Source organism: Maniola jurtina, chromosome 25 (assembly GCF_905333055.1).
Source record: "Maniola jurtina chromosome 25, ilManJurt1.1, whole genome shotgun sequence".
Classification (NCBI taxonomy): domain Eukaryota; kingdom Metazoa; phylum Arthropoda; class Insecta; order Lepidoptera; family Nymphalidae; genus Maniola; species Maniola jurtina.
In genome coordinates, this window is record NC_060053.1 from 4,593,344 (window position 1) to 4,614,315 (window position 20,972).

General features: G+C 36.7%; 1 protein-coding gene across 1 annotated transcript in view; it reads right to left on the reverse strand.

The window, feature by feature from the left end:
- Positions 1-2,768: 2,768 nt before the first annotated feature.
- LOC123878152 (sperm surface protein Sp17) overlaps positions 2,769-20,972 on the reverse strand; it is a 104,567-nt gene continuing 86,363 nt past the window's right edge. Inside the window, exons 3-4 of the mRNA XM_045925255.1 lie at positions 3,714-3,820; positions 2,769-3,026 (exon numbers count right to left, since the gene is read on the reverse strand). Coding sequence (XP_045781211.1) covers positions 2,919-3,026; positions 3,714-3,820 — 215 coding nt within the window. The 3' untranslated portion in view covers positions 2,769-2,918. The remainder of the gene's footprint in view (positions 3,027-3,713; positions 3,821-20,972) is intronic.

Here is a 20,972-nt window from a genome sequence, read left to right on the forward strand (position 1 = left end):
AAAAGCCATTCTAGGCAAGTTCGCTCCAACCTAAAGCTCTCATCATTGGTTTTCAACAGGCATGATTGTGGTTCGACAGGCACCAAACCCAGGACTTTATACGGTTCAACGTAGTGGCTTGGCGTGTTTCATAGTGTACATAATATATATTTATATATTATATAATATACATTAATATATTTTTAGGGTTCCGTACCTCAAAAGGAAAAACGTAGCCCTTATAGAATCTCTTTGTTGTCTTTCTGTCTGTCCGTCCGTCCGTCGTGCCTGTCAAGAAAACCTATAGGGTACTTCCCGTTGACCTAGAATCATGGAATTTGGTAGGATGGTAGTTCTTATAGCACAAGTAAAGGAATAAATCCGAAAACAGTGAATTTGTGGTTACAATACAAAAAAAATTATAATGTGTTCGGAAAATAATAATTTACTAAATCACATATATAGATGACGCTGTTGTCATTGAACTTGCAGTGTTGCACTAAAAAAAGTAAAAATGTCTCGTACGATGGTACGGAACCCTTCGTATGCGAGTCCGACTCGCACTTGACCGGATTTTTTATACTTGGTACCCACTTAATATTCTTCATTCCTCTTTTTGCTGCATTAACTGATGCCTGAGCATTCCACTGTGGATAGAAAACCCGAAGCTATAAAATGTATGATAACTATAAAAAGCTATATGATAACCTGAAACCCTGAAGCTATAAAATATATGATAACTATAAAATAACATTTCAGCTGCTGAAAAGAAGCCGATGTAGTCAAATAGTCGATAGCTAGTCGCTTCCTCGTCAATGGGAGATGTAGGTATCTAGTCCAAATTTGGAGAAGGAAAAAATAAAAAAGTTATTGTAGGCGAATATTATATATTTTGATTTGATAATAATAAATAATACTTATTTAATTGTATCGACAATTTACATGAAAATTGATTGAACGTCAACGCTATACAAAAATGACTGCAATAATAATGCCAGAATATTAATTAATTAATAATATTATCCATTGAAATAGAAACAAAAAGTTATGAGATAAGAAAATCAAGCTATCATTTCTAAAACTACGCCTCACTAAATTAATTTAAATCCTAACACTAGTACATTAAATTAAAATTTAATCTAAACAAAAATAAAATCTTTGGTTTAAGGAATGTATAATCACTAAAGTATCATTAAAAATTACGATGGTAAGTAATAATTATTACATTATTTTTCACGAAGTATATTGACCAAAATTTGTTATAGAAAAACAGGACTGATTATAATAATAATAATTAATATATAGTTTACCTACATATATATTCATTATATATAGTTTTATTTATATAATTATTAATTAATATTAATATTAATTCTCGTCTTCTCTACATTTCGGTAATCATTTGATACGTCAATTAATTTAATATAAGTAGATGTTAGTGTGATACAATATGACCATCGATGTATACGGATTAGCCTTTCCCATATAAATCCGACTGCAAAAATGCGCTTGAATCTTACGTCATTTTTTATTTTTGACGTGACAACGTCTTATAATTCGATAGAGCCGGCTGCAGGCACGAAAAAACATGACTCATGCGGCGTTACCTCGCTCTGAGGCGTTCCATGTAAGGCTTGAAGTGCAAGCGAGAGCGCGGAACGAGCGACAAAGAAGCACAATCGGCCTTTGTTGTCACGTTCAACTATCGTCAGTAAACCGACTTTACAGACAACCAATTTTTTTAATAAGAATATTAGCCAAAGTCAAATCAAAGTCACTAGTGACAAAGTCAATGGACTTTTGCAAATTCTATTGACTTGTTGAGCGCGTTTTTTATCTTCGAATGGCCTATCCATATACATCAATGAATATGAGTATTAAGCCTCTTCTAATTGGAGCAAATTACCGGCTGAAATAGGTATGAAGAAAACCACATAAGAATATGAATATGTGCAAAAAGACGTGCTATATCATACAAACAAAATTTATTTAGATCTTGTTGCGAAATTCCAGCCGGTATTTCGCACTTGCTTTGCGTAGAGGCGTTATTATCGTAAATAATTGACATAATATTTCGAACGATTACTCATTTAACTTTACTAATGAACAATGCTTTTTAACTCCATATGTATGTCTTGAATTAAGTGGCAGTGAAGACTAAAATATAAATTAAGTAATTAATATAAATATATGAGTAATGGATTAAATATGGTTATTAAAATTGTAATCAGCATTCACGAGGCATTGAGTGTAAGTTTTTTGCGTTAAAACTGCTCATTAGAGTTAGATAGAAATGTCAATATAATTATTACCATAATAACATACATTATTACATAATATGTTCGGGAATATATTGATTTCATCCGACAAATCATTCACCCTTCCATACAAATCTGTTTGATTTAAATATACTCGTCACTCACTCACTCACTCTTTTTTAGTTCACATAGGTTTAGTTCGGGTCTCAATATCGTATTTACCCACAATTTTGCAAAATAAACTTGGTTCGATTTGATTTAGGTTGGTTGGTATCATGCTTACGTCTAGCCCATTATTAGCAATTTTTTTGGTAAATCTATCCTTTCCATAATTTCTGTCATTTACCTAATGACTGTATATACCTATTATGTTTTTTGATCAAAATGACAATATTATAATACATAATACATACCAATGCTATACCCCTTTCAGGTTAGCCCGCTATCATCTTAGACTGCATCTTCACTTATCACTAGGTGAGATTGCAGTTATAGGGCTAACTTGTATGAAAATTAAAAAAAAATCCCCAATGTAATATTGACAATTCTTACAAGCACTAGTGAGTCTCAAAACATTACACTCAAGGCTCTGAAAGAAATTTGTACACAGCGTTTTGTATCCGTATTCAAGATCATACATACAAAGAGAAATTCCTGCTAAGAGAAAAACGCATGGCCACCTTAGTTGGGGACGTCTTTGCGCACTTTGTGACCCCGGAATGAAGCCTGGATCTTGGTAGCGGCCTTGTTCAGATCGGGGTCTGCCAGATCGATCTTCTCAATGTCCTCCTGGAAAAATGAATAAAAAGTATAGGTACTGACCGACACAGCTCAATGAATTAGCCAGCTGAAGTGGCAGTGGGCTGGCCACGTCTTCCGCAGAACTGATGGTCCTGGGGCAGAGGTGTTCTGGAGTGGAGACCGCGTATCAGCAAGCGCAACGTGGGACGATCTTCAACCAACTGGACTGATGACCTTATGAAGCGAAAAGTTGGTGGATGAGGAAGGCGGAGGATCGTGTGTGGTGGCGCGCTCTTGGCAAGACCTATGTGTCCAGCAGTGGACGCATACACATTGATTGATAGGTACTTATTATAATATTTTTACTAATTACATCGTCAAGGTCTGCATCCGTACGTAGTTGAAATTCCACGGACACATATGAAGCGATTTGCTTCCTCGTTTCTAATCCGAACCGCTAGGATTTGGAACACCCTTCCAGCACCGGTTTTCCCCTTCACTTTTAATATGGGTACCTTGTCAAGAGTGAATCTCATCTTCTAGGCAAGCGCCATCTTAGGCTGCATTACCCCTTGCCACTGTAGGTTATATTTGTACTATATAGTGGTGATAATTAATTGCGAACTTAAAACTAAAGCTACGAGGGTTCCAAACGCGCCCAAGTCTGAGAGGTGCCCACAACAAACTCAGCCGGGTCTATCTACATCTATTATCAAGGAAGTATGTATGAGTTACCTTATCCAGTTCTTCCTGGGTTTTCTCGACAGTTTCCGGTTGGGTCGCCTTGCGGGCCTGGTGTCCCCGGAAAGACGCTTGAATCTTGGTCGCCGCATTGCATAGATCTGCAACAAAAGACGTTTTACTGTAAAAAAAAGTCAAGTGCAAAGTCAAAGTCAAACCATTTATCCAAACTGGGTAGGTACTATTGTACACTTTCTGATTGTCAATTGCTGAAGTTACAATACAATGATGTAGTGATAATTAATTACATTATGTAAACTTAAAACTAAAGCTACAAGGGTTCCAAACGCACCCAAGTCTTGAGTCGAACCCACCCACGATGGGTTCTGTACTACCATCGTACAAGAACTAACACTTTTTTTTTGGGTGATGTACTAGTACTTTTCCCTTTACTTGTGCTGTAAGACATTGCTACCTGCAAAATTTCATGATTCTAGTTCAACGGGACGAACTCTATAAGTTTCGATCCCTTCGACGGGTTTTGACAGACGGACAGACAGCTAAATGGTTCTATTAGGGTTCCTTTTTTCTGAATATATAGAAACCAAAATAATAATGAGGTATATAGGTAAGTATAGAACGACATAACACTGACGGCCGTTGCGTAGGTCAGTTCTCAATGTAAATTGCAAGACTAAATTAAGCCGGAAATACCCTAACGTGACGTAAGCAGCCAAACATGGTAATGCGTACCTTTTTAAAAGTCGAATACACGTTTATAAAGCGGAAATGGACATTATAAAAAAGAATTCGTTTAAGTACCTACATACATAATTTAAATACAAATTATTAAATTTGTATTTAAATTAAAAAATTAGGTTTTAAATAACCCCTAGGAGCTCATTAATTTTTCGGAATAAAAAGTAGCCTAGTGTTAATCCAGGGTATAATCTATCTCCATTCCAAACAGCCAAATTCGTCCTGTAGTTTTTGCGTGATTGAGTAATAAACCTACACACATACACACAAACCTTCGCCTTTATAATATTAGTGTGATGTGATATGATTTTAATTACTACTAAAACCATTGTCTGATATAATATTTGCAATGCTCCGACAGGGCCTCATATCAATGTTAGATTTAGGCATGTTTCATGTACATGAACGAAATTGAATGAATAAATGATATGAAATGCTTCGCTCGCCCTGCAGAACGCTACGTGCGTGCGTTAAGGTGCCCACGCAGTGACATACGCGCGTCGCGTCTGGAGAGAATATCGTGCAGGGCGCTGACGCGACGCGCAGTTCAGCTGCAGTTCAGTTCAAGTGCGTGGGCACCTTTACACTGATAAAAACCTAACAAAAGCCAGGCAGGCTGGTCACGTAATTAATATTTGATTGGACACGACTGAAAAAAGCCTTACATGTCCAGCTAATATGTAGCTCGTTCAGACAGGCTGCGTAAGCGTTGCGTAGACGTAACGCGTACTATTGCGTTGTAATGTATGGGACTGTATGAAACATGGCACACCTTGCGTAAAGCGTGAACGTGTGCGTAACCCGTTGTGTTAAGGGTTTACGCGCGTCACTACGCACGTGTCACGTGTACGCAATTGGTGTAAATCGGCCTTAAAGCAGAACGCCTGACAGCTCTACACTTCCCACTACCAGTTCCTTGTATTACGAAGTACGCAAGCTTTCAGAGTGATTTCCTCCTAAGTAGTTGTCATCGAATCATCATCATCATCATTAGGATCAGCGTGATTGAAGAACAAACCAACAAACAAATACTTAGTAATATTTAGTAGTGAAGTAGTGATGGAATGCTAATAATATAGGTGTGTTAAGTAAAATGGAAAGATGTGAAAATTACCCCTCGCAAAAGTAGAACCGGCTACTCATTTGATCACCACATGGTGTAATAACTTCGCCATAGCATACCTACCTACCTATTAACTTGAGTGCAAACAAAAATCTTGACCGAAGTAGTTATCGTATATAACTTCGGCCTACCTATTCCAGTTCAATCAAAGCAAAGTGAATCTTATTGCCAAACCAAAAGATTGCAAATGGCGTATGCCAAACCGTATTAGTACAAATGATCATTTATCATTGTAACGTACGATGGAGAATGGGAAAAGTAGGCGTTTTTGCCTTTTTCAGATGAATTGGGCATTCTTGGCCTCTGGAACCTTGACAACTTGATAACGCTGATTGATGGAATTCAGGTAGCTTTCGTACGTTCACTGTGGTAATAAATTTAGTACACCGTTTTTAGCTTCACGTCACGTTTTGAACGTCACGTTTTAGCTTTAGAATCATGTGCTTACCCCCTTTTGGCTTTAAAGTTAAGATTTTACAAAAGAAACGCCTCGAGAGCATCGTAAACATAATACTACCACTTCTTACTACCACTATTACCACAACTGACCACCACTACCACTCTAATATTGACTGACTGACTGACTGGTGACTGTTCTACCACCTCCTGTTCTACTCCTGGTGCTTAGTATGAGAAATTTTACATTTCACCACGGCTATAGTCAGTAAAATGGACCTAAAAATCCTTGATTTTTAAAGTTAAAGACACATTAAGTTAAAATTTCAGTACCACCGATTTTAATTTCACAAAGTTGCATAAAAAACAAAAATTAACTAGTCCCTTGCGGTGACCGCAGCCAAACTTGAGCTTTGAAATAACCATTCCCATATTATTTTAACTGCTAAAGTGCTTCGACGCTCTAAATCGATCAATTTAGATACATGTAAAATCTTATACTAAGCCTACAAGGCTATAATAGGTTCTAATTATGACTTATATATTTTTTTCTAAGAATATTAGCCATGCTGATCATCCCCTACTCATAACTCTAATATTCCCCTTTCCCCTCCAATTAAGTGTAAAGCTTGTGCCTGGAGTGGGTACGACAATAGTGCAACGGGTGGGGTTTGAACCGCCAACCTTTCGGATTTCAGTCCGCTCCTCAACCGTTGAGCTATCGAGGCTTTACATTTACTACAAATGTAACGAAATAATACCAACCAACTGACCTTCCGTAACCTAACGGATGTCTCTATAAAATAGGTGGCTTCTGGAAACCTTGACAAGTGATAAGGCTGATTAATGGCATTGAGGTACCTTTGGCACATACACTGCGGTAATAAAGAGGGCTTTATACCGCTTTTGGCTTCACAGTCACGTTTTGGCTTTAGAGCTTTAAAGCCAAGTTTAAGAGGGGTCTCTCCGTCACTCGCTCCATACAAACGTAGTTCCAATTTCATTTGAATATTAAGCAACCAAAGTCCATGAAATTTTGCAGACATATTCTAGAAACTAATATCTATGCCTGTAGTTTTTCAGATTTCTGTTAAAGTATTCTGTTTCAAAGTTATGCGGTCTTAAACATTCACATACAAATCTTTGAGCTCCTGTAATTTTAAAACTACATATTTTTAGAAAAATCTAAAACACCACGGGCACAGATATTAGTTTCTAGAATATGTCTGCAAAATTTCATGGACTTTGGTTGCTTAATATTAAAATGAAATTGGAACTACGTTTGTATGGAGCGAGTGACGGAGAGACTCCTCTTAGTATTTGAATGAAAGATTTTACAGTTATCATGTTGGTTACGCGGGGATAAAAAATATTTTCATCCTAATACAGATTTTTTTAGACGTTTATTAATACGATTGCATTCGGGTTTTAGCCTTCAACATTTAATTTTGTGCATCAAATGACTGTTCGCGTGACGAATCTATTCGGCAATTCAACCCGCCGAAAATATTAGATGTGGTCCGACCTTTACTCAATGCTCAGTTTCTTTGAATTGTGAACACAATATTTTTCTTGAAATTCTCCTGTAGTTTTGTGAAATAAATACAGTAATACTATTGCATTGATTCCTTTGTGATTGTATTTTCTTCTTTTGTTCATTTTTAGGGGCAAAGTCCGTTTTGAAAAGCTATCGACTCCACTTTTGTTGATCTAGGTCTGAGAGCAACCATTGAGGCGAAGACTGAAACGATTTTTTAAAATTCAAATACAAGTTAGACTTTGACTGTGATTTCACCTGGTGGTAAGTGATGATGCAGTCTAAGATGGAAGGGGGTCAAGGCAGATTTTATAAAATCCTAATACATAGGTTTCTACTCGCCATCGTACTGTAACGCTAAATCGCTTGGTGGCCCAGCTTATTCAGTGCTGAGGGTGAAATTGTTTGGAGTCACACTAATATTATAAAGGTGAAAGTTTGTGTGTGTGTGTGTGTGTGTGTGTGTGTGTTCGTTACTCCTAAACGCAAAAACTACTAGACGATTTGGCTGAAACTTGGAATCGAGATAGATAATATCCTGGCACATAGGCTACTGTTTATCCCAGAAAATCAAAGAGTTCCCACGAGATTTCGAAAAACCTGAATCCACGCGGGCAAAGTTACGAGCATAGGCTAGTAATAAACAGAATATTCGTGGTAACACCTTTTAGTGAAACATAAATCAAATATCAAAGGAAAATCGCAGAACAAATATACAAAGCAGGTATGCAAGATAATAAAACAAAGCTTTGTGCGAAATAATACAGATTGTGTGGAAAGTTCAACCAGAGGCAAAATCTTGAATCTTGATATCATTTTGAGTTAGGAGGGGTCTCTCCGTCATTTACTCCACACAATCGTAGTTCGAATTTAATTTGAATACTAGGCAACCAAAGTCCATGCAATTTTGCAGACATATGCTAGAAACTAATATCTGTGCATGTGGTGTTTTAGATTTTTCTAAAAATATGTAGTTTTAAAATTACAGGGGTTCAAAGATTTGTATGTGAATTTTTAAGACCGCGTAACTTTGAAACCGAATATTTTAACAGAAATCTGGAAAACCACAGACATAGATATTAGTTTCTAGAATATGTCTGCAAAATTTCATGGACTTTGGTCGATTAATATTCAAATGAAATTGGGACTACGATTGTATGGAGTAAGTGACGGAGAGAGCCCTGTTAAACAGATAAGTCTCTGTACAAATGGAAAAGACACCCGATTTGTCTTTGAGGGTCGGTTTTTTCCCCATCGAAATTGCAATGGACCTTTGGAATGAAACCTTTTGAACACCTTTTCTTGTCTTACAAGCGGGAGGTCCAGGGTTCGATCTCTCCAGGTGCAATTTTGGCATTTATTATTTCTAAATTGTCTCTAGTCTGGTGGTAGCTTAAAATATGATAAATCGATAGAGCCTCGATAGCTCAATGGTTGAGGAGCGGACTGAATACCGAAAGGTCGGCAGTTCAAACCCCGCCCGTTGCACTATCGCATACGCATGGCTAAGGTTTGGAATACTCTTCCGCGATCAGTGTTTCCTACCAATTACAACCCGGGTATCTTTAAAACAAGAGTGAATAGGCACCTTCTAGGTAAACGCGTCTCATCTTAGACCACATCATCACTTTCCATCAGGTGTGATTGTGGTCAAGCGCTTACCTATAGTGAATAAAAAAAAAAAAAAACTATTGTCATACCCACTCCTTGCACAAGCTTTACGCTTAATTGGAGGGGAAAGGGGAGTATTAGTCATGATTAGCATGGCTAATATTCTTAAAATAAAAATCAAAGCCGTAAACTCCAACTAAATCTAAATATATTAAAAGAAAAGATGACCGACTAACTAATCGGCTGATCTATCAACGCACAGCTCTAACTACTGGACGGATTGGACTGTTTTTTGAAAATTTAACTCGTAAGGGGGCAAAATAAAGGGGTTGAAATTCGTGTAGTCCTCGCGAACGAAGTTGCGGGCATAAGTTAGTGTTGAAATAATAATAGGAATTGATCCAAAAGCTCCATCTTGATATCATTCACAGTAAGCAGATAAATCTGTCGACAAATGGGAAAGGGATTGCGAGCAATATGTCTTCTGTGAGAGCGGATTTTGTATAATCAAAGTTTTGTCTGTGCCCGGTCTGTGCCAGATTTTATCGCTGCGTCTACTTCGGAGTTTAATACGATTCTAGAAGCTTGATATATTTTGCTGTATAATTTATTTTAAAAATAAACGATACATACCGTCTTAAAGCCGATTCACAACAATTACACGTGACACGTGCGTAGTGACGCGCGTAAACCCCTAACACACCGGGTTACAAATACGTCCACGCTTTACGCAAGCGGTGTGCCATGTTTCATACAGTTCCATACATTACAACGCAACGGTACGCGCTACGCCTACGCTTACGCAGCCTGTGTGAACGAGCTATTACAGTTCTATAAGTTCTTAAGTATGGGTTGCCTGGAAGAGACTATACTGATAAGATCGCCCTTTGTTTAAATCTATCTTGTATTTTATTCTTTGTCATATTATTAAGCAATAAAATTGTTTAAATAAATAATTAAAAATAAAAACCGACTTCATTAACCACAAACATATTACAAGTATTATATGTACACAAGAGTTGTATGTTGTATGTAGTTCTATAATTCAAAATTCAAAAAAAAAAAAAAACTAAATTCAAAATATTTTCATTCAATTAGACTTTTACAAATACTTTTGTACGTACGTTTTTACAATCTTCAAGAGCACCACTGGTTCGGAGCCTTGTCTAATTATAATAATTTTTGGAGCCGGTGCCAATGAGGTGCCAACTGCCAGTGCTACCTTGCGTCAAATGTGGGTAACATTAGACGCCTGCCAGTGACGTTTGGTTACAAGTTCCCTATCGTGAACTGTGCCATTACTATGAAAAGCTCGACTTTAACACTGATTGATAGTAGGCACTCAGGTGCGTTAAACAGTTTTGGCGATAACAATAAAGGAAGGTCTAATGAAAAATGCGCGCAGGGGTCGAAAACATTTTCATTATCAAAGAAGCTAAGCTATTAAGTCATTATAAAAACCTTTTTGACTCAACCTTTTCAAGCTTAATGAGCTATCATCGAGCTATTAAATGTAATATCCGACGTTTCCAGGAAAATGGCTTCCGTACCTTTCTTTCTTACGTTCCTTTTTCTTCCCATCTGTCTGTATCACAGATTTCCTTTCAGTAATTGACAAAAAGCGATGCTAGCCCAGTGGTTAAGACGTCCACCTCCATTGTGGAGGTCGGGGGTTCGATCCCGGGCACGCACGACTAACTTTTCAGACTTGAAAAGTCCTTTACACCATCTAGTTTAGTTTCTTCTAATGTTTTCTGTATATAATACATATCCTATAGCATGCATGATATACATACAAACTTATATAGCATACATGATAAACATAATCCCCGAGTACCTACTATAGGCTATAGACTACGCGAACGAAGTCGGGGGGAAAAGCCAGTCTGAAATAGGATTGACGTAGTCTCTAAATCGTATCATACCAAAACTTTCCTTGTTTTAAGTCGCTGTTTAAGCGATTTCTATGAAATTTTGCACAGAAATAGGTTGCATTCCAAGGAAGGAAGCTGTGTTTTATCCCAAAAATGCAAAAATTCTCATGGGTTTTTAAAAACCTAAATCCACGCAGAAAAAGTTGCGGGCGTCGTCTGTTTTTAACCCCCGACCCAAAAAGAGGGGTGTTATAAGTTTGACGTGTGTATCTGTGTATCTGTCTGTGGCATCGTAGCGCCTAAACGAATGAACCGATTTTAATTTTGTTTTTTTTTGTTTGAAAGGTGGCTTGATCGGGAGTGTTCTTAGCTATCATCCAAGAAAATCGGTTCAGCCGTTTGAAAGTTATCAGTTTTTTTTCTACTTACTTTAGCCTTCACTTGTCGGGGGTATTATAAATTTTTAATTTACACTTGTGTATACCAATTACCAATCTACAAAGAAAGATAGCTTGCATAAAAACCGGAAATCATAATTTTATCCCGGAAAAAGTGTTTCCGCGAAATTTTTATCCACGCGGATGAAACCGCCGACATCATCCTGTAGCAAATAATAGATATTCAAGGCCTGTAAAACCCTACTTAAAATTTTAAGTGATAAACAACCATATTTTTACACCACACACATTTTCGTCATAAAAGACCAAGGCGACGAAAAAGGTCCAAAGTAAACTGTCATACCCAAATATTTGACGATAATATGGTACAAACCCTTTTTATAATAAAGCCTTTGTATGGAAACAATGTCCCTGTGGCTTGGCTGCGGCCGCAAACACGTTTGTATTACAGCTATTATTTTTCATCGTGAACTCGAACCGAAACTTCCATATAAATGCGAAAGTGTGTCTGTCTGTCTGTCTACTAGCTTCACGGCCTAACAGTTAAACCGATTTTGATGAAATTTCGTACACATTTAGCTCTCATTCAGGGGAAGGACATAGGCTACTTTTTATCCCGGAAAATCAAGAGTTCCCACGGGATTTTTGAAGGTCCATCCGTTTAACTGATTTATATGAAAGGTACAGAGGTAGCTTGCGTCTCTGTAATTGACATAGGCAACTTTCTATCCCGGAAAATCAAAGAGTTCCCACGGGATTTTTGAAAAAACCAATCCACGCGGACGAAGTCGCGGGCATCATTTAGTAATATGTATTTATCGGTTTTTTCCTACGAATAAATATCTAAGTATACATATTTGTACTGTTAATATTAATTTGAATTCGACGTGTCCCAAGCATTGAACTTTGCAAAGGGGTCCCTTGAATTAAAAACCGGCCAAGCGCGAATCGGACTCGCTCACGAAGGGTTCCGTACCATTATACAAGAAATAACACTTTTTTTAAATTGCACGGTTGCCATTTTGAAATTTTATTATTTGTTATTATATTAGAAATACAAAGGCTAAATAAATAAATATGATAATTTCAACTCTCTACCTATTTACGGTTCATGAGATACACCCCGCTGAGTGACAGACAGACTGACGACTGAATTTTGATGTGTGGAACCTTAAAAATATTGAAAAATTGTCTAGTAACAATAATCGATAGTTAGCCGCATTGCTTGTTACTAAGCGCTCATCTCAGAAATAGGTCGACAACCCTTAACATGCATCCAGTGAGCGAGCGACTCGCTTAATGCATCTTAAGAGACCCACTCGACATGTAAATTGATAGTAATGTACTTTTCATGCTAATAAAAAAATTAAAATTACAATATACATATTATACAGGGTGTAACTAAAAAGCTAGTAAAAACGAAGACACGTGATAGTAGTGATGTATACTGATAAGATATCATACAAAAACTACGAAAAAAAATTAAAAATGGTGTATTTTTTAAAAGTTCAAAGTATATTGCAAATAAAACATCTGACTAACACTAGCGATCAACGAACGTTCCGTAAATAGGTCATTTTCAAAATCAAATTCAAATTTAAAATATTTTTTTCAATTAAACTTTTACAAGTGCTTTTGAATCGTCAAAATAATCTACCACTGGTTCGGAATGCAGTTTCCACCGAGAAGAACAGCAAGAAACTCGGCGGTTGCTCTTTTAAAGTATTCAATTTACAATAATATGCCGATTCGAAGTCAGTGCCACGTCGTAAGTGGGGCAGTAACCCAAGTTTTGCTCGCTAAACCATGTTATACAACGTGGGTTTGAAAAATACTAAATCACTAAAGCTACAAGATAAGGCAAATGGTTATTGGCATTGGATTGTGTTAAGGTAGTATAATAATAACGCTTAGTTTTGCTAGCATTCTGGTTACACTGTGTACAGAAAAGGTTTTCAGGGCATATCTTAATTTATACGTCAAAAATTGTGCTAACATAAAGAGATAAAGTATAACTCAAAATTTAGAAAACCCCCGACAGAAAACCTCTATAAAAAACTAGAAAAGAACTGATAACTTTCAACCAAACGGCTGAACCGATTTTCTTGGATTATAGCTAAGAACACTCTCGATCAAGCTACCTTTAAAAAAAAACTAAATTAAAATCGGTTCATTAGTTTAAGAGCTACGATGCCACAGACAGATGCACAGATACACACGTCAAACTTATAACACCCCTCTTTTTGGGTCGGGGGTTAAAACACAGCACAGAGACTTACTTAAATGTTAACTTAAATGCATCTCAAGTTACGAGACCTACGCGATATCTTATGTAAATTGATAATGCACCTGAGCGGGCACATTTTGCATGCTTATCGATATTCCTGGGGGCTTGTGCCTAAGCGGCAATTTATTGAAGCACTTGGCATTATAATTTAAGATAAATTCTTTTTCTGTTTGTTTCGAATTACTGGTAAATAAGTCAAATATTGTTTTTCTCGTTCCGTACCTCAAAGGGAAAAGCGGTATCCTTATAGGATCACTTTGTTGTCTGTCTGTCTGTCCGTCTGTCGTGTCTGTCAAGAAAACCTATAGAGTACTTCCCGTAGACCTAGAATCATGAAATTTGGCAGGTAGGTTGGTCACAAGTAAAGGAAAAATCCGAAAACCGCGAGTTTCTGGTTACATCATTAAAAAAAATCAAAATGTGTTAATATTTTCAAAGTAAGATAACTATTCCAAGTGGGGTATCATATGAAAGGGCTTTATCTGTAAATTCTAAAACAGATTTTTATTTATTTTCATGCAGAATAGTTTTTGTTTATCGTGCAAAATGTCATAAAAATACCCAAGTACGGAACCCTCGAAACGCGAGCCTGACTCGCACTTGGCCGGTTTTTTAGTGTCTTTGTGACTTGAAATTTTTAAATAGTTTATACCTTAGTTTCTTTTGTGTGTCGAACCGTTGAAAAACCTTAATCCACGTGGCTAAAGGCGCAGAAAAAAAAATAGTGAACCAATAAATAAACAATGAATCAAAGTGCGTAAGTTTTCATATTAATCATAAAAATATCTTAGACGCCATTTTTAATATTTAAGCTTAGTATAAAAGTTCATTGTGGGGGAGTAATGGGCCCTTGGTGGTTTGAACGAAAGTTTTATTAAAAAACTTTTGAAAGCTCTAATTAAAGTTGTGTTACTAAATATTTAATGTTCTATCTGTTTGCCAGTTTTTAGTAAAGCAGTTGCTTTTATACATGGCATAATATTGTACCAATATCAAATCTTAGAAAAGAGCAAACGCCGAGTTTCTTGCTGGTAAATTGAATTAGCTTACGTCCCGGGCACGGATATAGACCTGTTTATCTCGGAAAATCAAAGAGTTCCCACGTGATTCTTATAGAAATATCCATTTAATCGATTTCTATGTTTGTTACATCTTGCAATCTGGAAACTGACATAGGCTACTTACTAATTATCCTAGAAAATCAAACAATTCCCATGGGTTTTTTATAGAACCCTAAATCCACGCAGACGAAGTCGCGGCCATTATCTTATACCTCGTAACTTAGTACTTTTTGGACCTCGATCATTAATTAGAAAACTCTTTAATACCGCTTAACTGTGCCAGCAAAGTTTCTTTTGGCCTCCTGGATGGGTTGGGAAAAGTTTTGATAACGATCCTTTCTTAATTTGATCAGAGTTTGATCCAGTGGCACGCTCCAGCCAATTTATTTTTGTGACACCGTGCCACATAGAAATTAGAAACCGATTAGGGGCAGGAATGAGTCTTTAATTGATGCCACAGACAGATACACACGCCAAACTTATGACACCCCTCTTTTTGGGTCGGGGGTAAAAAACTTTATCATCTATCTAGATAGATAGAAAACTTTATTATCTATCTAGATAGATAGAAAACTTTATTATCTACCGATCTATCTTACCTAAGTAAAATTTAATTACAAATAAAATTCTCAAAAGTCTATTAGGTAGTAAAAATACCAATTTGCTTGCTCTATTATCATACAATATAATAGGACGACGGACAAAGGCAGCCCGTCATTGTATGAAGAGTTCGACTACGGGAATATTCAGGGTCTAATCTTTCATTCACATCCCGAAACTTTCATCGTTTGTCCGCTCAGTTGTGAAAGATAGCTCGCGATAACTTTCATTGTCACTGTACTACAGAGTGAGAACAAGAGACTAACGTGGCTTTTTAGATCTTATTTTTGTTTCCAGCCAAATCCGTCCAGTAGTTATTGCGTGATTGAGTAACAAACATCCAATCATCCACACTTTCACATTTATAATATTACTAGCGACCCGCCCCGGCTTCGCACGGGTGGACATTTATTTTTTCTATTTTTCGGGATAAAATATAGCCTATACGGATTCGGAAGAATCCCTCTAAGTAATGGTAAAATAAATTTTGAAATCGGTCCAGTAGTTTTTGAGCCTATCAATACAAACATACAAAAATACAAAGGTTTCCTCTTTATAATATTAGTATAGATTAGGATTAGGAATAAGAATTGGGATTAAGAAAAGTTTTGCGAAAGCAATAAATTTGTAACCGGAAAAATAATGACAAAATAATAAAATGAGAAATAGTTTTCTACGTTTAATTTGTTACTTGGAGAAACTTGCAGTTTCCGCTTCCGGGGAGAAGTTCAAAGTTGGAATTTGTACTTTATTTAATCACGTTTTTTTATGTTCTCTGTGATTATTACTTTATTACAATCATTGTACTTTATTTAACCCATTATAGCCTGAATTATTTTAAGGTCTCAGAATTGAGTTTTTCATTGATATGTTGTTATTATGGACCCTATTAGTCAGATCTAATCATCAGAATTTTGGTGCAAGTCTTACTTCTGGAAATAACCATGGATGCTGCACGGCACCGCTAGGCTCCTACCGTGTCTTTTCAAATGTCTCATAAATTTCTTATAACTGATTGTTACCAAAATGTTCTACCACAATTTGATAAGAATTATTAAGGTATTAACTCTTGTATAGTTCAAGGTCCAAAATTGATTAAAAGATCCAATATATTACATGAACATTTACATATATTTCCATAAAATTACATATTATTTGTAGGAAGCTTGTAGGTTGCAGGGTGCACAGAGCCCCACGATGCATTTATTGCACTGTAATCTAGTCTGACTGACAATACTGTTACCCACACTTGCGACATGACTCGCTGGGTACCAATAAATGATTTTTGCTGTCATAACATATGCTGTCAGACCCGATTGCCAGTATTTTTAAGATGTTTTTGCTCGGTGTTTGAAGCTGATACACGGCCACCACGTCGTGGCGTATTTTTTAACTGAAATAGGTATGAACAGATGTAGAGCCTAGCACCACTTCACATCTAGTATTGAGCTGCCGACCAGTGGGATTATTTATGAAACTACCATCATCTTTGTCAGATGGGATTATAGGGTCTGGAGCTTCAATTTATAGCAATTGAGGCTTGAGTTCATGGTCTTCTTCTAGTATAGCAAGTGCCTCATGTAATGTACAATCTCCATTGAAACAAAAAAGCCATTACATAAGGAATAACCAAAGAAAAGACATAAATTAGATTTTTAGTATACATAATAAAAAGACAACATAATGACCTAGCGGTGCCGTACGGCATAAATATCTTTTAACATGCTAAAATCCAAACAATAAAACAAAATACGACAGTTTTATGATATGAACAGGTCAATGCAAGGTTTGGCATCAAGTGTAAATGCATAAAAGTATTACATTACTCAAAATAAAAAAATTATGATACCCTTACTGGAATGTTGCATCCATTATTGGCAGCAATTTCACATCACTGATTTACAGGTGCTCGTGCAGGTCACAAAAAGCTTATGGGACAAAACAAAGTAAGTGGAGTAATGGCTATGTCCCTCTAGCATGGCATTGACAACAAACCACTTGACTTCACCTCTTATTACAAGGACAGGGCCCGACAATTTAAACATACGAAATTGGGTGCCATATGGCACCGCTAGGCTATAATGGGTTAATCACGTTTTTTATGTTCTTATGTTATGTTGTATGATGTTACGTTGTTATGTTGTATGATTATTACTTTATTACAACCACGATCAACAATTATTACTTGTATAAATTAAGTTTTTTCTAATTTAATAAACTAGATAATATCATTGAATTCATTCGCGTTAAATTCGACGAGAATGATTTTTTTGAATAACAAGTTGTCTATGTTGTTATTTCCATCGACTTGGTCTGCTTGAATATATGCTTTTTATATAAAATAAAGATATTTTCTGAGATAAAAAGTAGCCTATATGTTAATCCAGGATATAATCTATCTCCATTCTAAATATCAGCCTAATGCGTCCAGTGGTTTTTGCGTGAAAGAGTAACAAACATACACACATACATATACACAAAAACTTTCGCCTATAAAGGAGATAATACCAGTGTGATTATTAGGATTAGTATAAAATGTACAATAAATTATTTAGATTTCTTCTTTAATTATCAAAGAAGCACATATTAGCTTCTATTCTAATTGCAACGAACTGTGAAATGCAGCATAATTGGAAGGCACACAAAACCACAAACACAGTCTCTTTCAGAGCAAAAGAAAGTGGGTATAAAGTGACAAAGGCGCGTTCCAAAAAAGACTTTCATTGTCAAAAGACTTTCATTATCAAAAGACTTTCATTACGAAAGCTGATGTGTCAAGATAGCTGTTTTTTTGTTTTAACTTCCGACGTAAAATAGGGCGCGACATGTGATAGGCGGAACGGTTGTTAGTGACCTTTTCGACGGAGTGCTACGATTTGTCAGTATTCGAAGAAATTATCAAAGTTAAAACATTTTCAAGCTTTTATTTCAGAGGGTCGTCTAGTTGTAAATTTTCATACAACAAGTGTAAATTAAAAATTTATAACACCCCCGACAAGAGAAGATTACAGTAACTAGAAAAGAGCTGATAACTTTCAAACGGCAGAACCGATTTTCTTGGATTATAGCTAAGAACACTCGATCAAGCCACCTTTCAAACAAAAAAAAACTAAATTATAATCAATTCATTAGTTTCGGAGCTACGATGCCACAGTTAGATACACACATACACACGTCAAACACATAGCACCCCTCTTTTTGGGTCGGGGGTTAGTACGAGCCTAGATTAAGTTATACTGAACCTTAAATTATTCACGTTCCTTTACCACTACTCTACTTACTCTAAATTCAGTGGTTTTAAAAGGTTTTTAGTATGTATGCAACGATGCCACAGACAGATACACAGATACAGAGATACACAGACACACACGTCAAACTTATAACACCCCTCTTTTTGGATCGGGGGTTAAAAAAGGTGTTTAAAAGGTGGTAGGTAAACGAATAGTAATCACCCGCATTACTTTGCTTCAGCCTTGATAACGCGTTCAATAGAGCCTTGGGCCGTGTTTAAGCGAATCGATTTCTTCGTGTGGTAAAGCCACTTAGCGATCAGGTAATATAAATAGTCCAGGAGCTAGTGACCGGTTAGAGCTATTACAAACTCCCGACTAATATTGTACAGAAGTAGGCGTTACTTTGCAGAAGTCCATGTTATACAAAAAAATTAAAAGCTTAATTTGCTATAATCCGCTAAAAAAGGGCATTTAAAAAAAAATTATATAGACCAGCGCTTGGCTGCAATTAGACTCGCTAGCAAGTGATGATGCAGCCTAAGATGGGGCGCGCTTGCCTTGAAGTTGCCTATTCACTCTTAACTTGAAGGTACCCATATTATAGGTGGAAGGGAAAACTGATGCCGGAAGGGCGTTCCACATCCTGGCGGTTCGGATTAGAAATCTGTATGGTACAACATGCAGATGCAATATGCACCCCCCTAGTACGTAACCTTTGCGCTTGAGCGAGCGATTCAAAGAAAGCGATTTTATTGCTTTTTCTTCTGGTATTATTAAATAGCTAACAGTAATATAGTAATTACAGAATGCTAGCTTCAAGAAAACAACTTAAGAATGTTCATTGGCACTCTACTACTTTTCGATACAAGTTCGGACTGTAAACCTCCGGCTCTCAAACTAAAAGGAATGACTAACCTTTCGAGATCTTGCCAACTCATTACTTTACTCCTCTGAGCTACCTGTCTTCCTGTATTTACTAGGTAATACATATAAAACCTAGTCTAGAATGTAATCTAAAGTTTTTTTTGTGTATAAATCTATTACCCAACTGCGGCAAAGCCAAAAAGAAGGGTTATGATTTTAGCAGTCTATGTATGTATGTAAGTATGTATGTATGTATCCAGATTCTGTGTGTTCCACCGTAGTGCCTAAACTACTGGACCGATTTTGATGAATGAGGTGTCGATTGATTCGTTGTAAAGGTCCGGGTGACATAGGCTATATTTTATTTAAAAAAAATTGACCTAACGGATTTAACATCAAAAAAAAGTGGAGGTCTCCAAAAAATTTTTGGCTATTGTATCGAGAGGGACGTCAAATGAATGAGGAGAAAATTCCGTTGAACTCAGAATTTTCTCCTCATTGACATTACAATATTAAAATATACCAAGCGACAGATGAACAATTTTAGTATAATATTTCAGGTTTATAAAGACGATCGCAGTCGGGTTTTAATATTCAACTATCTTTTTTCGAACAAATACCTACCTACTATATTGTAGAACATCCTATTGTTTAAATTGGTTCAAAGTTTGTTACAATAGGAACTATAAGGCCACAAAATATAGGTTAAATGCGTTAGCCCCGTCCGTTGTATCACCACAGGCTCAATTAAGGTCGGGAGGTTCTATATTTAGCCGATCGTAATTGCATTGATTTCTGCACTGAACGCAGGAGCTTGGCAGCAAAACGTGCCACGAGGGTTAAGACTTTAGGCCATAGTCTGCCACGCTCCAGTCTAGTACGAATCGGCAGACTTCACACACCTTTGACAACATTATTAAGAGGGCTCTCTCCGTCACTCGTTTCCACTCGTTTCATACAATCGTAGTTCCCATTTCATTTGAACATTAAGCAACCAAAGTCCATGAAATTTTGCAGACATATTCTAGAAACTAATATCTATGTCTGTGGTTTTTCAGATTTCTGTTTAAATATTCGGTTTCAAAGTTACGCGGTCTTAAAATTTTCGTACAAATCTTGGAGCCCCTGTAATTTTAAAACTAAACATTTTTAGAAAAATCTAAAACACCACAGACACAGATATTAGTTTCTAGAATATGTCTGCAAAATTTCATGGACTTTGGTTGCTTAATATTCAAATGAAATTGGAACTACGATTGTATGAAACGAGTGGAAACGAGTGACGGAGAGAGCCCTGTTAAGAACTCTCAGGTTTATTCGCGATGTTTTCCCTCACTGTGAAAGCAAGCACGTAATATTTAACTGTCTAAACGCACATATTACCTCTGAAAAATTAGAGGAACGTGCCCGGAATCGAACCCCCGACCTCCACACGAGAACCATAAAAGTTTCCTCACTTTTTAGGGTTCCGTACCTCGAAAGGAAAAACGGAACCCTTATAGGATCACTTTGTTGTCTATCTGTCTGTCCGTCTGTCCGTCAGTCCGTCTGTCGTGTCTATCAAGAAAAC